Source organism: Hyla sarda, chromosome 2, assembly GCF_029499605.1.
Source record: "Hyla sarda isolate aHylSar1 chromosome 2, aHylSar1.hap1, whole genome shotgun sequence".
Lineage (NCBI taxonomy): Eukaryota > Metazoa > Chordata > Amphibia > Anura > Hylidae > Hyla > Hyla sarda.
Genome location: NC_079190.1, coordinates 448,767,736 through 448,789,578, shown reverse-complemented (window position 1 = coordinate 448,789,578; position 21,843 = coordinate 448,767,736). Strand labels below are relative to the sequence as shown.

Here is a 21,843-nt window from a genome sequence, read left to right as displayed (position 1 = left end):
GAGGTTTCAAAACTACAACTCCCAGCAAGCCAGGGCAGCCATCGGCTGTCCGGGCTTGCTGGGAGTTGTAGTTTTGAAACCTCCGGAGGTCCGCAGGTTGAAGACCACTGCGGCCTTCAACATCATCCAGCCCCCTCTCACCCCCTTTAGTTCTGAGTACTCACCTCCGCTCGGCGCTGGTCCGGTCCTGCAGGGCTGTCCGGTGAGGAGGTCGTCCGGTGGGATAGTGGTTCCGGGCTGCTATCTTCACCGGGGAGGCCTCTTCTAAGCGCTTCGGGCCCGGCCTCAGAATAGTCACGTTGCCTTGACAACGACGCAGATGCGTCGTTGTCTAGGCAACGGCTCTATTCCGGGCCGGAAGCGCGGAGAAGAGGCGCCCCCGGTGAAGATAGCAGCCCGGACCACCTCCTCACCGGACCACCTCCTTACCGGACAGCCCTGCAGGACCGGACCAGCGCCGAGCGGAGGTGAGTACTCAGAACTAAAGGGGGTGAGAGGGGGCTGGATGATGTTGAAGGCCGCAGTGGTCTTCAACCTGCGGACCTCCGGAGGTTTCAAAACTACAACTCCCAGCAAGCCCGGACAGCCGATGGCTGCCCGGGCTTGCTGGGAGTTGTAGTTTTGAAACCTCTGGAGGTCCGCATGTTGAAGGCCGCAGTGGTCTTCAACCTGCGGACCTCCGGAGGTTTCAAAACTACAACTCCCAGCAAGCCCGGACAGCCGATGGCTGCCCGGGCTTGCTGGGAGTTGTAGTTTTGAAACCTCTGGAGGTCCGCAGGTTGAAGACCACTGAGGGCGAATGATGAGAAGAGGATGATGAAGGGGGGTGTGTGGGATGATGAAGGGGGTGTGTGGGATGATGAAGGGGGGTGTGGGGATGATGAAGGGGGGTGGGGATGATGAAGGGGGGGGGGTGTGGGATGATTACAAGGGGATGATGAAGGGGGGATGTGTGGGATGATAAGGGGATGTGTGGGATGATGACAAGGGGATGATGAAGGGGGGATGTGTGGGATAAGGGGATGTGTGGGATGATGACAAGGGGATGATGAAGGGGGGATGTGTGGGATGATGACAAGGGGATGATGAAGGGGGGATGTGTGGGATGATAAGGGGATGTGTGGGATGATGACAAGGGGATGATGAAGGGGGGATGTGTGGGATGATAAGGGGATGTGTGGGATGATGACAAGGGGATGATGAAGGGGGGATGTGTGGGATGATGAGGATGTTAATGACGGGTCTGGATGATGACAGGGGGGGATGAGGTATTTCCCACCCTAGGCTTATACTCGAGTCAATAACTTTTCCTGGGATTTTGGGTTGAAATTAGGGGTCTCGGCTTATACTCGGGTCGGCTTATACTCGAGTATATACGGTAATTCCGCTTGCTTATTCCTCTCCAATTCAGTCAGCAGTGAAAAGCTCAATATAGAGTTTAACTGTATTTCCACTCCTCAGTTCACACTGAGGAATTTCCGCAAGCAGAATTCTGACGCTGAATTCCGCTTTGAAATTGCAAGCAGAAGTTCCCCTTACTAAAATTTACTGTATAGTGAATGAGTTTCCGTTCACAAATTCACACTTCGGAATTTGTGAACGGAAAATTTGCTTGAAAATTTCCGCCCCAAGAATGGTGGTGCTCTCTACAGGCGGAAATACTCGCAGAACACATTGCAGTCTACTGGAGACTGCAGTGCCCGCACGGAATCTCTGGGCAGAAATTTTCTGCCTGGAGATTCCGTAGTGTGAACCTAGCCTAATAGTGTCCAAATTCTATTACAGATCATCAATTGGACCCCAGAAGTGATATATAACAGTGGTATATAAATTGTTAAATGACAGCGTAATTCAAAACAACAAAATTGTAAGTTTCTGCACATCTCTTGTCCTTCCTCTAGCTATATATATAAAACTGAACGTGTGTGTGTGTGTGTATGTATGTGTGTATTTGTGTGTGTATGTTCCACAAAAACTTCCAAACGGCTAAAGATATTAACATGAAACTTGGCACACGTTACTTATATGTCAACAACAAACATAGGATAGGTAATTTAACCCTTACTCACCCCCATTTGCCAGGGGAGGGGCTTATGTTTAAAGTCCCATGCAAGTCAATGGGAAATATATGTTATCGGATAACTTCCAAACGTCTGGAGATATTTCGATAATACTTGGTCACATGTTACTTATATGTCCACTTAAAATATAGGATGGTTAATTTAACCCTTAACTACCCCCATTTGTGAGGGTCAGGGTTGTTTTTTAAAGTCCCATGCAAAGCAATGGAAAATGTATGTTCCCATCTAATTTCCGTACGGCTGGAGAGATTTCATTACCTGGTACACATATTACGGGTCGGGATGGGAGGACCGGGATGGGAGGACCGGGATGGGAGGACCGGGATGGGAGGACCGGGATGGGAGGACCGGGATGGGAGGACCGGGATGGGAGGACCGGGATGGGAGGACCGGGATGGGAGGACCGGGATGGGAGGACCGGGATGGGAGGACCGGGATGGGAGGACCGGGATGGGAGGACCGGGATGGGAGGACCGGGATGGGAGGACCGGGATGGGAGGACCGGGATGGGAGGACCGGGATGGGAGGACCGGGATGGGAGGACCGGGATGGGAGGACCGGGATGGGAAGTCAAAAGCTTCCTCCTTTGTTTATTTTCCTCCCCAACAAGGATTAGGAAGGAAAAACCGGGCAACGCCGGGTACTCAGCTAGTATGAAATAATGTAGAGAAAACAAATAACAAACCTCAGGAAGCAGTTTGTCTGTTAAGCGGGTCATATGCAGACAGATGAAGTAGGCCTGATGATAATACAGGTTCTTACTGACTTCAGGGTGACTCAGGCAGGTTGTTATTAGAGCCACTGCTTCTGAAATACGTTCACAGGCGATGAGGTATCTCACTCTAAACTCAAAAAACAGCTGGTTCTCCGACCTCAAGTATTTATCCACTATGAAAGAAAGGGGGAAAAAATAGATTTTTTTAATGCTTACCGTAAAATCTCTCTCAGAGGATCCATTGGGGAACACAGAGACTGTGGGTATATCTTGCTGCCACTAGGAGGCTGACACTAGGCATACAAAAAGAAAGTCGGCCCCTCCTGGCAGGGCATACCCCGCCTACTGACTTTGAGCTAATCAGTTTAGACCCAAAGCAATAGGAAATTACCGACAGAAAAAGAAAACCAGCAGGTGTCTAAGAGAACCAGAAAAAAAAAAAAAAAAAAAAGACTCAAACAAACCCTTGAACCGAAAACCAAACCATAACCATAAACAAATGAATGGGTGCTGTGTCCCCCCCAATGGATCCTCCGAGAAAGATTTTACGGTAAGCATAAAAAAAAAAAAAATCTACTTTTCTCGGTCGTTTCCATTGGAGGACACAGACACCGTGGGATGTACCAAAGCAGTCCCCGGGGTGGGAAAAATAACCAAAACAGAATCAGGCAGAAGACTGAGCTACTGCCGCCTGCAACACCTTGCGACCCAAACCGGTGTCCGGACGCTAAAGTGTGCACTTGATAGAACTTGTTGAAAGTGTGCAAGGACGACCAGATGGCCGCCTTGCAGACTTGTAAGGCCAAAGCCCTATGGCGCAGCGCCCAAGAAGCCCCAACGGAACGCGTGGAATGCACAGTGACCCGAAAAGGGGGACCTTCCCTTTACACCAGTACGATTACGAGATGGCAGAATGGATCCACCGCCAGATGGTCGCCTTGGAAGCCCCTTGCAAAGACCCTCCGGAATCAAAATGAAGGGAGAACAATCTCCTCATTAATGTGAAAGGAGGCAACTACCTTGGGCAAAAAGGAGGTAGGTGGCCGAAAGACAACTTTGTCCGGATGAAGGATTAAGAAGGGGGAGCGACAAGAGAGTAGCCAGCTCAGCAACCCTCCTAATGGAGGTAATGGCAAGGAGGAAAGCGACCTTCCAAGAAAGAATGCTAAGAGAAGCTTCCCGGAGAGGTTCGAACGGAGCCTCACTCAAGGCGCCAAGCATCAGGTTGAGATCCCAAGGAGGGGTGGGAGACAGGTACGGCGGAGCCGCATGGGCCCTGCCCTGCAGGAAGGTGCAGACGTGAGGGTTGGAAGCTAACTGCCGCTGAAAAAGAATAGAATAGAAGGAGCTGACACTAGACCCATTAGGGAGTTGAGCACCAAGCGCTGATCCAGACCGGATTGCAAGAAAGCAAGAAGGCGCAGAAAGGAAAGGACAACCGGAGAGACTGAATGAGCCTCACACCACTGGAAAGAAGCTCGCCCAAGTGCGGTGGTAAATCCTAGCGGAGGAAGCCTTCCGAGCCCGAAGCATGGTGCGAATCACCCCGGAAGAAAACCCGAGCTCTCAAAACCGTGGTTTCAACCGCCACACCCTCAAATACAGCAACAGTAAATTGGGGTGGCAGAGAGGACCCTGGGAGAGCAGGGCGAACTGGAAGACGCAGGGGTACGTCAGTGACCAGCCAAATTACATCGGCATACCACAGGCGCCTGGACCAGGGCCACCAGAATGGCGGGAACGCCCTCTGCTTTGAGTTTCCTCAGAACCCTGACAGGAGAGGGAGAGGCTGAAAGAGGTAAGGAAGACTGAAGGATGACCACGGGATGTCAAGTGCATCCAGAGCCAGAGGGTCTTGTGACTTTGCGACTTTCGGGTCGGAAAATTCTCACTGTAAGATGTATATACCTTATGGGAATAAAAGGGTCAGAAATAAAAAAAAACCAAAAAAAAAAAAACAATATGGATGAATAAAAATGTTAAGGGGGCTATAAATGACAAAAATAAAGCATTTAAACTACTAAAACAGAACAACAGTGAAGAAGCATTAAAAAGCTAGAGAGAAAAATGTAAAATATGTAAAAAAAAAAACTGATAAAAGCCGCAAAAATAGAGACAGAAAGACTCATTGCCAAAGAAAGTAAAACTAATCCCAAAATGTTCTTTAACTATATAAATAGCAAAAAGGTCAAAAATGAAAGTGTTGGCCCTTTAAAAAATGATGAGGAAGAAATTATAAACGGGGATCAGGAAAAAGCAAATTAAACAAATTCTTCTCCACTATATTCACCGAGGAAAATGAAATGCCAGGTGAAATACAGCGAGATAAGGTAAATTCCCCAGTACAGGTCACCTGTCTAACCCAGGAAGAAGTACAGTGCCGCCTACAAAAAAAAATCTAAATAGACAAATCACCTGGTCCAGATGTCATTCACCCCAGTGTTCTAAAGGAACTAAGTAATGTAATGGACAGACCCCTATTTTTAATATCTAGGGACTCTATAGTGACAGGGACTGTTCCCCAGGACTGGCGCATGGCAAATGTGGTGCCAATATTTAAAGAGGGGTCAAAAGGTGACCCCGGGAATTACAGACCTGTTAGTTTAACCTCCGTTGTATGTAAATTGTTTGAGGGTTTTCTAAGAGATGCTATTTTGGAGTATCTTGATAAAAATAAATGTATGGCTCCATATGAGCATGGCTTTATGAGGGATCAGTCCTGTCAAACTAACCTGATCAGCTTCTATGAGGAGGTGAGCTCCAGACTGGACCAGGGGCCTTGTAGAGGGGTTAAATAGTAAAGTAGCAATCTTTGCAGATGATACTAAACTCTGTAAAGTGGTAATCACTATAGAGGACAGTGCACTGTTACAAATGGATAAGGATGGGTTGGAAGTTTGGGCTGGGAAGTGGCAGATTAGGTTCAACACTGATAAATGTAAGGTTATGCACATGGGGAGGAAAAATCCGAGCTGGGATTATGTATTAAACGGGAGAACACTTCGGACGACTGACATGAAAAAGGAATTTGGAGTCTTAGTTATCAGTAAATTTAGCTGAAGAAATCAGTGTTAACAGCTGCTGCCTAGGCAATTAAAATCATGGGGTGCATCAATAGGGGCATAGATGCCCACGACAAGGAAATTATTCTTCCACTGTAAAATCACTAGTCAGACCACACATAGAATACTGTGTACAGTACTGGGCACCAGTGTACAAGAAAGATATAGTGGAGCTGGAGAGGGTTCAAAGACGGGCGACCAGGGTAATATGGGGAATGGGAGCACTACAGTACCAAGAAAGATAATCAGAATTAGGGTTATTTAGTTTAGAAAAAAAGAAGGCTTAGGGGAGACCTAATAACTATGTATAAATAGAGAGATCTCTCCCATGACCTATTCATACCCAGGACTGTATCTATAACAAGGGGGCATCCTCTACGTCTTGAGGAAAGAAGGTTTCTACACCAGCACAGACGGGGATTCTTTACTGTCTCAGGAGGTGGTCATGGTGAACTCTGTAAGAGAGTTCAAAAAAGGGTCTGGATGCATTTTTGGAGAACATCATCCCCAGTTATGTATACTAGATTTATAGGGACAGAACGTTGATCCAGGGATTTATTCTGATGCCATATTTGGAGTCAAGAAGGAATTTTTACCTCTAATATGAGGGTGTTTTGCCTTCATCTGGATCAACTCAACTCAGTAGGGACTTATTAGGGGTATAGGTTGAACTTGATGGACTCTGGTCTATTTTCAACCTTATGAACTATGTTGCTATGTTACAATAGTGAGAAGTAGTCAGCAATAAAATGGAACAATCTCACCCAGGTCCTGTGTCCCTTGGCTGGAGCTAGGAGCAGGCTGTAGCTGAGCTGTGATCCTTGGCTGGAGCTGGAAAGCAGGCTGTGGCTGTGCTGTTTCCCGGCTGGAGCTGAGTCTGCAGGAAAGTAGGCAGAGAGAAGGGAGGGGGAGGTGCCGGCTGCATTGACCCAGGAATTGGAAAGTCACAGTACCAGAATGGCGTCCTATCGGAGCCAGAGAGGGAGCCACCCATAAATTGAACCCCCCCCCCCCGAAACAAAAAAAAAAATAAAAAAAAAATAATTGGCCGTAGGAAAGGAGGGTAGTGCACCTGTAATACAGGAAGTGGACGGAGCAAAGTATTTACACAGGCCGCAGTCACAATTAATATGCACCACACAGAACGTACATGCCCGAAAAGCAGGCGAAAACGAAAGTAAAAGTGTGCCGGCCACGCGCCGCAGCGGAGCTGACAGAGGCTGCAGGCGGGCGCTGGAGCACTGAAAAACTCTAGTAAGCAGTTCCAGCGGTGGGGGGAGGAGAAGGTTGTTCCGCTACCCCCCCCGACATGTGCATTGAGGGAGAAGACCTGGAGGCTGAAAAGTCCTAACCCCCCCACTTAAATAAATAATAATAAAAGGTAGCCATCAGCCCCAGGAAAATCCCCCTGTGATAATAGGGGTCCCGAAGAGGCAAATGAAGAGGTGCTGTGGAGGGAAGAGGGAGGGGGGCTGCAGGAAGGAGAGAGAGACATACTCACCCTAATCCGCCATACTCCACTAAGAAGTCTTCAGCCAGCTATGGTCACCTGCATCATGTCAGGCTGAGACAGCAGGATGAGCAGGGAAGGTAGGGGGACCTGGACCAAAGGTACAGCCCCAGGCGCTGGCCGTTGGCGGGAAGGGGTTACTCTATGCCCCGTGCCCCTTAGTCGCATATGGGGGAACAGGTAGCGCCATGCTCCTGAACCCCCACCTAAAAAAGAGAAAATACAAAAGGAGAAAAAAAAATAAAAAACTACTAACAGGCCCTAGCTATAAAATAAAAAAGAAGACCAGGTCTGGAGAACTGCAGACCTGTGTCTGCCTCCTACTGACACTAAACTAAAACTGACTAGCTCAGAGTCAGTAGGCGGGGTATATCCTGCCAGGAGGGGCAGACTTTCTTTTTGTATGCCTAGTGTCAGCCTCATAGTGGCAGCAAGATATACCCACGGTCTCTGTGTCCCCCAATGGAGACGATTGAGAAATTAAGATTACTACAAGAAGATTAAGGATGTGAGTCATTATTTAGACTCCATCTATCATGAATAATTTCTCTGGTAGCAAAGAATAAATGCAGCTTACCAATTTCTTGAGGTTCAGTCTTCCCTTTAAGGATAGCTTGTAATACTGGATCTTCCCAAGGGCCTCCATCCTTAATAACACATGATACCTGTCTTAAGTCTGTGTTGTCGTATCGAATTAGGAGGTCATGGCATTCCTGAAATAAGTCAATCGAGAATCAATGACCTGGGTCATCCCTGCGCTGAACGGTCAGTCATTTATACAAATGGTTTCACCATAATACTTTAAATTTTCCCTCCTGAGCTTTCCTCCAGAAAAAGCTGGTTACCAGAAGTTAAAGTCAGATATGCAGAGACAAAGCTGATCATAGGCATCTTCTATATGCACTGACAACCACTTTAAAACATTTGTAGAAATGAGAAAGGAGAAAACAATCCTTACCTGGACTGAACCAAGGATGTCTTTCAAAGGAGCCTCATAAAATTCATCTTTCCCAAAAAACAGAAGCAACTCAAAAAGACTCCTGGAATAAAATAAAAAGGTGGATGAGATAGAGATTTGTATCCAAAAGGTCAATCATCATCCTCTTCAACAGGGCCCTAAGAATCAACGCCAACAAATCTGGGCTATCATGTTTAAAGGGGTTGTCTGGTGAAAGTAACAACTTATGTATGGTGTCAAAAAGTTAATTTAAGGTTATTAGCCGTGAGATGCTCAATATCTGCTGCACACTTTTCCTTGTAAGCTGTGATGTTAAAGGCTTTGATTGAAGAAAGTTACCGCCCCTCCCCTCCTCCTATCAGCACAGGACAAGACCAGTGATGTGAAGAGGGAAGCTGGTAGATTTGACTCATTAGATAAGTCAAATTTAATAGGCAATATTACCAGACCCCCCCCCTTTCACATTACTTGTCTTGTCCCATGCTGACAGGAGGGGAGGGATCTCTCTGCAGTCAGAGCCTGTGGCATCACAGCATACACAGGTTGTTTCTTTTACTGGACAACTCCTTTAACAACTTGATTAGAGATGAGCGAAATAAAGTAAATTCGATTCGTCATGAACTTCTCGGCTTGGCAATTGATGACTTTTCCTGCATAAATTAGTTCAGTTTTCAGGTGCTCCCGTGGGCTGGAAAAGGTGGATACAGTCCTAGGAGACTCTTTCCTAGGACTGTATCCACCTTTTCCAGCCCACCGGAGCACCGGAAAGCTGAACTAATTTATGCAGGAAAACTCAGCAACCGCCGAGCTGAGAAGTTCGGGACGAATCAAATTTACTGTAAGTTCGCTCATCTCTAAACTTGATTTAAACAACAGTTAACTTTCTAGAGACTTCTTCCCTTGTAGCTTGTGTATCATGTGGCCGATTATAAAGACCTTTTGTTTTGAACCTGCTAGGACATTGTTACTTGCTGCATTCACCCACACACCCCCAGGTCCCGGAGTATTTACTGTATGCAAGGCTTATTGCTGAAAAGAACCCAAAAGACGTAAGAGCAGATGTGTACTTACAAAGCCAGTCTGCTCAAAACACACTGAACGTGTTCACATTCAGTTGGGAAAGATACGCTCGCAGATGTGAAGCAACATAGCGCAGTCTGGAGTACTTGAAGCTGCGGCAGAGGGACTTGCCATCGTGCAGTGTAATCTTCAACAACCTGATGGAAGAAAACTGGAAATTAACAATGTCTGCAGGTCAAAGTACCATCAGAAGCCCGGAATATGGCAGGCAACGTTAGTTTTGTATATCCAGAACAGCGTTTCCCAATGAAGGTGCCTCCAGCTGTTGCAAAACTACAACTCCCAGCATGCCTGGACAGCCTTTGGCTGTCCAGGCATGCTGGGAGTTGTAGTTTTGCAACAGCTGGAGGCACCTTCGCTGGGAAACGCTGCTCTAGAAAGTATGACAGGAGCAAGGCTTGGCGGACATGAAGATTATATAGCCAAGGTCCAGCAGCAGGATTCGGCCTTGTAAGTGTACGTACACACAGTAGCTTCACCACCGATTCCATCCCTGCTACACTGAAAGCAACTAGATCTGTACAGGAATTGACAGACTTTAAAAGTATCACTTCTGCACCATGTACATGAGTGTGCTCTCCCCCACTTGCCTGCAGATGTATTCTGTTGAACCAGCTATAAAGAAAGTAGAATAAATGTGATAAAATAATACTCAAATCAATTAAAATCATGTAAAAAAATGTCTAAGTGATAATGTGTAGAAGGCGACATCCCCCAACCTTATAACCACACGCATATACAGTGATCCCTCAACTTACAATGGCCTCAACATACAATATTTTTAACAGGAGGTCTTTTCTGGACCATGGTTAGGTTGCATTCACACCACGTTTTTGCAATACAGTTCCCGTATCAGGTTTTTGATGAAAAACTGATTCCTCAAGACCTGACTAAACTGTATCAAAATGTGTGTACAATATTATCGGCCGATATTCACGATTTTGGACGTTATCGGTATCGGCATTTACCTTTTGGCATACGGTTTTCAATGGAGAGTTAATGCATACGGTTTTCAATACGGTTACATATGGTTTTCACATTGAAAACGTATTCGGGAACTGTATTGCAAAAACGTGGTGTGCATGCAACCTAACTTGAAACCAGACTCAACATACAATGCTACAGACAGTCCAGATCTGTGAAACGTGTCATGGCTGGAAGAACCGACCAATCAGAATGGGCATTTCACTGGTAAAACCCCTGTATTACTGAAGTGCATGCACTGACTGTCTGGTAGCGCCCCCTACAGTACAGGGAGGTATTACATGTTCTGTACTCTTTACCTGTGCCAGGGTTAGCTGCTCCTTTGGATACCAAGTAAGGGTGGCCCCATGTTCCTTTTTTTTTTTTTTTTTTTTTTTTTTTTTTTTAAGGACACTGCGTGTACTGTACAGGACCCTGAAGAAGCTTCTGTCCTCTACATAGACAGTGATTTACAGCTCTCAGCAGCTCTTACTTTTATATGTAAGGACTTGCTTTATCTGGATTAGTTGTTATTAGAGATGAGCGAACTTACAGTAAATTCGATTTGTCACAAACTTCTCGGCTCAGCAGACTTTTCCTGCATAAATTAGTTCAGCTTTCAGGTGCTCCCGTGGGCTGGAAAAGGTGGATACAGTCCTAGTAGACTCTTTCCTAGGACTGTATCCACCTTTTCCAGCCCACAGGAGTACCTGAAAGCTGAACTAATTTATGCAGGAAAAGACATCAACTGCCGAGCCGAGAAGTTCGTGACGAATCGAATTTACTTTAAGTTCGCTCATCTCTAGTTGTTATCTACTTATTTTTTTCTTTAATCCTCACTTTTTCCTAATTTGGATGACATTTTGGTGGCTTCAGAACCAATAATCAGGTTTCCATATAGCAGTGTTTCCCAATCGGGGTGCCTCCAACTGTTGCAAAACTACAACTCCAAGTATGCCCGGACAGCCAAAGGCTGTCCGGGCATGCTGGGAGTTATAGTTTTGCAACAGCTGGAGGCACCCTGGTTGGGAAACAATGCCATAGAGTTATGGTCTCAACATACAATGGTCGTCCTGGAACCAATTAAAAGGGTACCCCACTGGAAAACATTTTCTTTTAAATCAACTGGTGCCAGAAAGTTAAACAGATTTGTAAATTACTTCTATTAAAAAAAATATTTATCCTTCCAGTTAGGGCTGGGCGGTATGACCAAATGTGTGTATCACAGTATTTTTGTAACTTTTGGCGGTTCCATAGTATATAATGGTATTTCGTCCATCTCCGACCGAAACCCCCCCCTCCCCCCCCCCCCCCCAAGCCCAGCGCTGTCCCCATCGGGGTAAATACTCACGTCACCCGCAAGTGCTGCCCTCCTCTTCCTGTTTGTTGCGTCCGCCGGCACTGACACTCTATACTATGCAGTATCCCTATGCCCGGGCTGCGTCGACCTTACGCTGGGGACGGGAATGTCGGACAGCCGTCAGCCTATCATCGGCCGCAGCGATGTTCCGCCTCGGCAGGTTATAGGCTGAGCCCACTGTCATGTAAGAAGCCGGCTTTTTACATGACAGTGCGCTCAGCCTATCACCGGCCGAAGCGGAACATCACTGCGGCCGGTGATATGCCGACGGCTGTCTGACGTTCCCGTCCCAAAGAAGTAGATGAGGCCGGTACCGGACCAACAGGAGGCAAGATAAAGTTTATTTTTTGCAGCCCGGGCATAGGGATACAGCATAGGGATACCGCGCAGTATTGGCTGTCCGGGCATGCTGAAAGTTGTAGTTTTGCAACATCTGGAGGTCCGCAGGTTGAAGACCATTGGTATAGAGTGTCAGCGCCGGCAGCCGCAACAAACAGGAGGACGAGGAGGGCAGTGCTTGCGGGTGACATGTGAGTATTTACCCCGATGGGGACAGTGCTGGGCTGATAATTAGGGGGGGGGGCAGAACAGTTCTCGCGGGTGACATGTGAGTAGTTTCCCGATGGGGACAGCGCAGCGCTGGGTTGATAATTCATTTATTCCCGAGGGGGAGGGGCCAAACCGGTATTGCGGTATGGGGAAAAATTTATATCATGCAGCACAAAAATTTCGTTATTCGGTATGAACCGGTATACCGCCCAGCCCTACTTCCAGTACTTTTTAGCAGCTGTATGCTACAGAGGAAATTCTTTTATTTTTGAATTTCTTTGTTGTCTTGTCCACAGTGCTCTCTGCTGACACCTCTGTCCGTGTCAGGAACTGTACAAGAGCAGTATAGGTTTCCAATGGGGATTTTCTCCTGCTCTGGACAGTTCCTGACACGGACAGAGGTGTCAGCAGAGAGCACTGTGGGCCAGACAAAAAAAAAATTTAAAAAGAAAATAATTTCCTCTGTAGCATACAGCTGCTAAAAAAGTACTGGAAGGGTAAATATTTTTTAATAGAAGTCATTTACAAATCTGTTTAACTTTCTGGCACCAGTTGATTTAAAAAAAAAAAAAATAAAATAATGTTTTCCACCGGAGTACCCCTTTAAGGGAAAGTCCACAGAGAGACGAAATCATGCCCAGTCACATCGCCTAAACACCTGCAAAGGTGCCTGTGTGTGTGTGTGTGTGTGTGTATGTGTATATATATATATATATATATATATATATATATATATATATATATGTAAAAATAATAATAATCACTTCAGATGAATTAGAGCAATAAAGCTGTAAAGGCGTCAATATATGTTACATATTAAAGTCACATATACATTACCAAGAAGGGTTCAGAAGCAAGCACCGAATATTGCTCAGACACACCACACACACCGTCCCCCACACATTGTACTCCTGTGCGGCAATGATAAGGAGGGCAGTAGGACGAGTCAAATGTGCGAGTTCTGGGGCAATACCAAACTTAAGGAGTTGGTAAGACTCAGAACACAACTAGAATTTTATAGTTTACCGACAGCCTTATATTGTTTACAATCAATAAAACTATGTATGGGATCTGTATTTTGTTCCAAATTTATTTCCATTTGTATCAGCATTTAGTGTCCCTGCCCAGTCACTCACTTTGGCATGTCATACAGCGATCAGCTGAGCGGTTCTCCTCGTTCTAGACATTGGTGAGGGTCTCCGCACCCAAACCCTGACCAATCAAACCATTTCCCATGTCTTTGTGACATGCGGGGACATTTATCAAAGCTGGTGTGAGTTAGTATAGATTTCACCCATGTTTGCTTGGGGCATTTTTTGCAATGTTGCTCAAAATTTACCAAAATGGCGCACAGGACTTAATAAATTGTGAGCAATTGTAGAAACTAGTGAGCTGCAGAGCTAGGGTTAAAGGGGTCCTCTGCCCCTATACATGTTATCCCCTATCCAAAGGATAGAGTATAACATGTCTGATCGCGGGGGTCTGGCCGCAGGGACCCCTGTGATCTCCGGGCCTGCGCTGTGATGTTACAGAAGCCTGGGGCGTTTTCAATTTTGCACATAAAATTCCATATTATGGCTTATTTTTTGTGCCACCAATTCTACTTTGTAATGACATTAGTCATTTCAACCAAAAATCCACGGCGAAACTGAAAAAAAAATTCATTGTGTGACAAAATGGAAGAAAAAAATTATTTTGTAACTTTTGGGGGCTTCCGTTTCTACGCAGTACATTTTTCGGTAGAAATGACACCTTATTATTCTGTAGGTCCATACGGTTAAAATGATACCCTACTTATATAGGTTGGATATTGTCGTACTTCGGAAAAAAATCATAACTACATGCAGGAAAATTTATGTTAAAAATTCTCATCTTCTGACCCCTATAACATTTTTTTTTTCTGCGTACGGGCCGGTATGAGGACTCATTTTTTGCGCTGTGTTCTGAAGTTTTTATTGGTACAATGTTTGTATTGATTGGACTTTTTGATCACTTTTTATTCATTTTTTCTTGATATAAAAAGGGACCAAAAATGCACTATTTTGAACGTTGGAATTTTTTTTGCGTGCACGCCATTGACCGTGCGGTTTAATTAACGATGTATTTTTTGTAGTTCGGACATTTCCGCACACGGCGATACCACGTTTATTTTTATTTACACAGGTTTTTTTTTTTATGGGAAAAGGGGGTGATTCAAACTTTTATTAGGGAAGGGGTTAAAGGAGAACTACGGGATTGAACATTTTATCCCCTATCATAAGGATAGGGGATAACTTTCAGATCGCAGGGGGGTCCGACCGCTGGGGGCCCCCCACGGTCTCCCGTACGGGGCCCCGGCTCTCTGCATAGACATGCGCCCTCCATTTACTGCTATGGGAGAGCCGAAGCGCTGCCTTCGGCAATTTCCGGCTCTCCCATAGCAGTGTATGGAGGGGGCGTGTCAGCCGCTGCTTCGTGCGGTGGTCAACACGCCCTCTCTATGCAGAGAGCCGGGGCTCCGTACAGGAGATCGCGGGGGGCCCCATCGGTCGGACCCCCTGCGATCTGAAACTTATCCCCTATCCTTAAGATAGGGGATAATTTTTCAATCCCGTAGTTCTCCTTTAAATGACCTTTGTTAACTTTTTTTCCCATAGGGACCTATAACACTGCACACACTGATCTCCTATGCTGATCCCTGCAAAGCCATAGCTTTGCAGGGATCAGTCAGATAGGGGCTTGATTGCTCAAGCCTATAGCTCAGGCTTATAGCAATCAATCAATGATCGGACGCCGCGGAGACAGGTAAGGAGACCTCCGCCTGCGTCCCAGCTGATCGGAACATCGCGATTTTATCGCGATGTCCCTATCAGCCAGAATGAGCTGCCGGAGAGCGTTTACTTTCGCTTACAGACGTGACGGTCAACTTTGATCGCCGCGTCTGAAGGGTTAACAGCGCGCGGCACAACGATCGATGCTGCCGCTGTTAGCCCAGGGTCCCGGCTATGAATAGCAGCTGGGACCGACCCGGTGTGATGCGTGGTCACGGCGTGACCCCGTTTTAAACACCGGGACCGGGCGTACAGGTACCCCTACGTCCTTAAGAGGTTAATTGCTATAAAAATAAGTTCACATAAGGCACCAAACAATTAAAGGGGTACTCCGGTGAAAACCTTTTTTCTTTTAAATCAACTGGTGCCAGAAAGTTAACCTGTAAGAGGTGGCGATACACAAAGGAAATTGTTCAGCCGGGAGGCCTTCTGGCAGTACACTTTATGCACCAGGAGTCCGCACGGTTTGAACAAACGCAAAGAACTGATGTTGCAATTAGATTTTTGCTATACAATTTCCCATAAACGCCGCAATCTGCTCCCATTAGCTAAAAGAACACTGTAACAGCATGTAAGTCCTCCCTGTGAACACAACATGCACCTTAAACAAAATTAAACCAAATTAAATTAAAAAACGCACACCAATGTTGGAAGCTGTTCACACATAGTGACTCCTTGCTGAATTCTACGCCAGTGCAAAATTCACGTGGCATCAAGGCCACGGAATTGCGCATAGTGGAAATGAATGAAAACAACATAGTTTCTCATGTAATCTTAATGTTACCTGTTTTTGAGTGAAGTTTTAAGGCACATAAAGGGTGTTTTCATGCAAGTCTTCGCCAAACGGGTGCTCCTCCCCTCCTGAATCTAGTATTTAGGAGGTAGGGAGCACACAGGTGGTGTGGTGATCAAGAACGCGCATGCGTTCGAAACGCATCCATAGGGGAGGTTTGCTGACCAGGTGAAGGTTCATGGTGTGTGCTCTGCATTTTTAAAGAAAAGTCTAATAAAGGATCTGCATTTTAAGGTACTGCTAGACTACTCTTTCTTCCTTTACGCGGCAGAAAGTTAAACAGATTTGTAAATTACTTCTATTAAAAAAATCTTAATCCTTCCTGTACTTATTAGCTGCTGAATACTACAGAGGAAATTCTTTTCTTTTTGGAATTCTCTCTGATGACATCACGAGCACAGTGCTCTTTGCTGATGTCATTATAATAATAATAACACTTTATTTATTGTTGTCCTTAGTGGGATTTGAACCCAAGTCCCCAGCACTGCAAGGCAGCAGTGCTAACCACTGAGCCACCATGCTGCCCTTAGCATACATTTGCTATGCATGGTTGCTAAAATGGACAGATGTCAGCAGAGAGCACTGTGCTTGTGATGTCATCAGTGTTCCAAAAAGAAAGGAATTTCCTCTGTAGCATTCAGCAGCTAATAAGTACTGTCCCGATGGGCTTGGGGGGGCACGCGGAGGAGGAGGAAATACTGTTATATACTGTGGAACCGCTAAAAGTTACAAAAATACCGTGATACACACATTTGGTCATACCGCCCAGCCCTAACTGGAAGGATAAAGATTTTTTTTAATAGAAGTAATTTACAAATCTGTTTAACTTTCTGCCACCAGTTGATTTAAAAGAAAAAAGGTTTTCACCGGAGTACCCCTTTAAGCAAATGATGTAAAATTGTAAAAAACAAGAAGCCCTTGCTCATGGCAGAAGAGAAGATTAGGCAGCAGAACCTGGAGTATACTGTAAATGTAATAGCAAAGTGCAGGAACCAGCATTTCCCCAAAAAGAGTATGAATTAGGTATGTATAACCCATCACCAAAAGTTATGAAAAGTAACTAGCAGGCAACAATAAAAGAGATTATCGGCCGATAATCACGATTTTGGGCATTATCGGTATCGGCAATTACCTTGCCGATAAGCCGATAATGGCCCGCAGACCCGCACCCCCCCCCCCGACCCGCCGCACTGTGACCGCCCCCCCCCACCGTAGTGCTGGGCGGTATACCGAGTCAATAAAAAAAAATAATTAAACTTACCCATAATGGGGGTGGTCCGGGCCATCCATCCTTCTTTCCTGTAGTGTCCGGCGGCATTCCGGGTGGAGGGTGAACCGGTCCGGGCTGTCCTTCTCTGGGGGTCATCTTCTCCACTCCGGGCAGGCTCCGGCCTAGTACACTGCATAGACGCCGTGACGTCAAGTGCGTCGCTGCGCACGGGCGTCACTGCGCAGCGGCGTCTATGCAGCGTACTAGGCCAGAGCCTGCCCGGAGTGGAGAAGATGACCCCCGGAGAAGAAGGAAAGCCCGGACCGGTTCACCCTCCACCCGGAATGCCGCCAGACACTACAGGAAGGAAGGATGAATGGCCCGGACCACCCTGACAGGTAGCGGGGGAGAAGCGGGTGGTGGCGGCAGCGGCCTATGGCACCGCAAAAGCCACTGCAGTGCATTGATTTAAAGCGCCCGCTTTAAATCAATGTTCCACAGCGGTGTCGAGGGGGGATAAATAGCCGATAACTTATACCGGAATATCGGTATAAGTTATCGGCTATCGGCCCTAACCTCCACCGATTATCGGTATCAGCCCTAAAAAAACGATATCGGTCGATCCCTAGATTATATGCTGCACAATGTACAACAACAAAATAATATCAAACACTGCACCTAAGCAAATAAAAGTAAGTAATGCCAGAGGGGAAAATCTGTAAATCAGGAAGCAGGGTCAGATACCACCAACCCGAAAAGCAGCCTCTCTAAAGGGTATGTGCGCCCTAGTAGTAAACTTATACAACCAATAAACAACCACCAACATAATAAGATCGATCTCTAGAACATGTAAGAAGTTTGGTTTTAAAATGACAGTAAGATTTTAATTGGGAAGGATCTTTCCAGCTTCCGGACTGCACTTGGGAATGGGGTTATTTAGTGGGAATAGGGCAGTGCGCCTAAAACTGCGGATGCCCAGATGTTGCAAAACTACAACTCCCAGCATGCCTGGACAGCCGTTGAATAGTTGTAGGTGTGTGCTGTACATAATGGGGGAGATTTATCAAAACCTGTGCAGAAGAAAAGAGGTGCAGTTGCCCATAACAACCAATCAGATGACTTTTTTCACCGAACTCTCTAAAAAAAAAAAAAGCTGATTGGTTGTCATGGGCAACATCACCACTTTCCCTCTACACAGGTTTTGATAACCTCCCCCAGTGTGTGGCTTTTCCTGTATACTAGAAGGACCAGGATTATAAGGGTCTGTCATAGAGAGTGCACGTCTAACTTAGATACTGTTCTGAGATACCAGAAATAATAGGTACAGTCAGGGCTTAAGTCCGTCAGGAACTCATTGGGAACTGAGTTCCTGCACTTTTTTCACAGCAGGTACACCGTTCCCATTAGCAGGAGTCCTGCAGGACCAGCCCTTGAGAAATCTTGGGTGAGTTCCCACACTTTTTTTCCCCCAGGACTTGACTAATCGGTACAGTCCAGGAGACCCAGATGAGAAACTATTGTTGCATGGTAATACATGGAGGGTACAGGGCTCTCAGGTAAGGGGCTGGTATATGCAGGGTACAGGGCACTCAGGTAAAGGGATGGTATTATATGCAGGGTACAGGGCAATCAGTTAAAGGGATAGTATTACATAGTTACATAGTTACATAGTTAGTATGGTTGAAAAAAGACATACGTCCATCAAGTCCAACCAGGGAATTGAAGGGAAGGGTGTAAGGGGATAAGGGAAAGGGATGTAGTTTTATATTTCTGCATAAGCATTAATGTTATTTTGTTCCATTAATGTATCTAACCCTGTTTTAAAGCTGTTAATTGTTCCTGCTGTGACCAGTTCCTGAGGTAGACCGTTCCATAAATTCACAGTCCTCACGGTAAAGAAGGCGTGTCGCCCCTTTAGACTAAACCTTTTCTTCTCCAGACTAAACCTTTTCTTTATTATATGAAGGGTACAGGGCAATCAGGTAAAGGGATGGTATTATATGCAGGGTACAGGGCTCTCAGGTAAGGGGCTGGTATATGCAGGGTACAGGGCACTCAGGTAAAGGGATGGTATTATATGCAGGGTACAGGGCTAGCAGATAAAGGGCTGGTTTTATATGCAGGGTACAGGGCACTCAGGTAAGGGGCTGATATATGCAGGGTACAGGGCACTAAGGTAAGGGGCTGGTATTATATGCAAGGTACAGGGCGCTCAGGTAAGGGGCTGGTATATGCAGGGTACAGGGTTTTCAGGTAAGGGGCTGATATATGCAGGGTACAGGGCACTCAGGTAAAGGGATGGTATTATATGCAGGGTACAGGGCTAGCAGATAAAGGGCTGGTTTTATATGCAGGGTACAGGGCTCTCAGGTAAGAGGCTGGTATTATATGCAGGGTACAGGGCACTCAGGTAAGGGGCTGATATATGCAGGGTACAGGGCACTCAGGTAAGGGGCTGGTATTATATGCAAGGTACAGGGCGCTCAGGTAAGGGGCTGGTATATGCAGGGTACAGGGTTTTCAGGTAAGGGGCTGATATATGCAGGGTACAGGGCACTCAGGTAAGGAGCTGGTATTATATGCAGGGTACAGGGCTTTCAGGTAAGGGGCTGGTATTAAATGCAGGGTACAGGGCACCCAGGTAATGGACTGGTATTATATGCAGGGTACAGGGCACTCAGGTAATGGACTGGTATCATATGCAGGGTACAGGGCTCTCGGGTAATGGACTGGTATCATATGCAGGGTACAGGGCTCTCAGGTAATGGACTGGTATCATATGCAGGGTACAGGGCTCTCAGGTAATGGACTGGTATCATATGCAGGGTACTGGGCTCTCAGGTAATGGACTGGTATCATATGCAGGGTACTGGGCTCTCAGGTAATGGACTGGTATATGCAGGGTACAGGGCTCTCAGGTAATGGACTGGTATATGCAGGGTACAGGGCTCTCAGGTAATGGACTGGTATTATATGCAGGGTACAGGGCTCTCAGGTAATGGACTGGTTTTATATACAGGGCTCTCAGGTAATGGACTGGTATTATATGCAGGGTACAGGGCTCTCAGGTAATGGACTGGTTTTATATACAGGGCTCTCAGGTAAGGGGCTAGTATTATATACAGGGCACTCAGGTAATGGACTGGTATTATATGCAGGGTACAGGGCTCTCAGGTAATGGACTGGTATTATATGCAGGGTACAGGGCTCTCAGGTAAGGGGCTAGTATTATATACAGGGTACAGGGCACTCAGGTAATGGACTGGTATTATACGCAGGGTACAGGGCTCTCAGGTAATGGACTGGTATTATATGCAGGGTACAGGGCTCTCAGGTAATGGACTGGTATTATATGCAGGGTACAGGGCTCTCAGGTAATGGACTGGTATTATATGCAGGGTACAGGGCTCTCAGGTAAGGGGCTAGTATTATATACAGGGTACAGGGCACTCAGGTAAGGGGCTGGTATATGCAGGGTACAAGGCAATCAGGTAATGGACTGGTATTATATGCAGGGTACAGGGCACTCAGGTAATGGACTGGTATTATATGCAGGGTACAGGGCACTCAGGTATTGGACTGGTATTATACGCAGGGTACAGGGCACTCAGGTAAGGGACTGGTTTTATATACAGGCTCCTCAGGTAATGGACTGGTATTATATGCAGGGTACTGGGCTCTCAGGTAAGGGGCTGGTGTTATATACAGGGCACTCAGGTAAGGGACTGGTATTATATGCAGGGTACAGGGCTCTCAGGTAATGGACTGGTTTTATATACAGGCTCCTCAGGTAAGTGGCTGGTTACATTAGTAATGCGTTTCTCCCAGGGCTGTACATCTGGACACATGTGACGTACACGGTGACCCCTGAGCTCAGGCTATGGCGGAACATGGTTCAGTATCAGAGGCCACACACTACACCGGAGCCCGGTCCTCCTTTATCTCTCAGCCCCGGCACCTCTCACCTCACAGAAGCGGCGGCAGTACTCCCGGCTGCCCAGCTGTCCCGCTCCCGGTTCCCCCAGTTCCTCGTCGGTTATGGCTTCCAGCTCCTCCACCAGCCTCTCCGACTCCTGATCACTTTCGTCTTCCGCCATGCTGCTGTGCCCGACCTGCGCGTACTGCTACCGCCGGGTAACCGCCCCCTCCCCTTCCTGCCCCGCCCACGCCACCTCCTCATTGATCAAATCGAACGTCAATCAAGAGAAACAGGCGGGGCCGTACGGTGATCCTCACTGCTGATTGGGTAACACCTATATCCGTCAACATACTGTCTCCGGAAGAGCTGACGTTGCAGGGATTGGCCGCTGATTGGCTGAGCCGGCTCGCTGTCAGTAATAGGCTTTAGACTGTGCTGTCATATGGGGAGTGGGCGGTGCCTGAGCTCGTGTTTATTAATGTGGACTGATTGTTGACTCCGCCGGTGTGTCTGCTCCATCTGCATATAGTAATAGTGTCTGTGTATACATATCCCTGTCCCATAGGGGCGGCTGAGACACGAATACACCATGTAGGATGTCATACCTTGTCCCTGGAGGGGGAGGTCATGCTTTACTGTCTGGATGTAGCAGCCCTTGAAGAATCCCTTGTCTGTGTTACTATATCTGTCAGATTATAACAAGTTGTTGTCGATTAATAGGACTTTACCATAATTTATCTCATGGGAGGAATAGCTAGACTATTATTTTATATGTGTCTGGGCTGTAAGAATGCTAATACCCTCTTCATGCCCCCAGAACTAATACCCCCTTC

At 46.6% G+C, this 21,843-nt stretch overlaps 1 protein-coding gene across 1 annotated transcript in view; it reads right to left on the bottom strand.

Annotated features, from left to right (window-relative positions):
• ZNF654 (zinc finger protein 654) overlaps positions 1 to 21,327 on the bottom strand; it is a 45,992-nt gene extending 24,665 nt beyond the window's left edge. Inside the window, exons 1-5 of the mRNA XM_056559356.1 lie at positions 21,057 to 21,327; positions 9,398 to 9,543; positions 8,327 to 8,408; positions 7,946 to 8,081; positions 2,767 to 2,969 (exon numbers count right to left, since the gene is read on the bottom strand). Coding sequence (XP_056415331.1) covers positions 2,767 to 2,969; positions 7,946 to 8,081; positions 8,327 to 8,408; positions 9,398 to 9,543; positions 21,057 to 21,188 — 699 coding nt within the window. The 5' untranslated portion in view covers positions 21,189 to 21,327. The remainder of the gene's footprint in view (positions 1 to 2,766; positions 2,970 to 7,945; positions 8,082 to 8,326; positions 8,409 to 9,397; positions 9,544 to 21,056) is intronic.
• Positions 21,328 to 21,843: the final 516 nt, after the last annotated feature.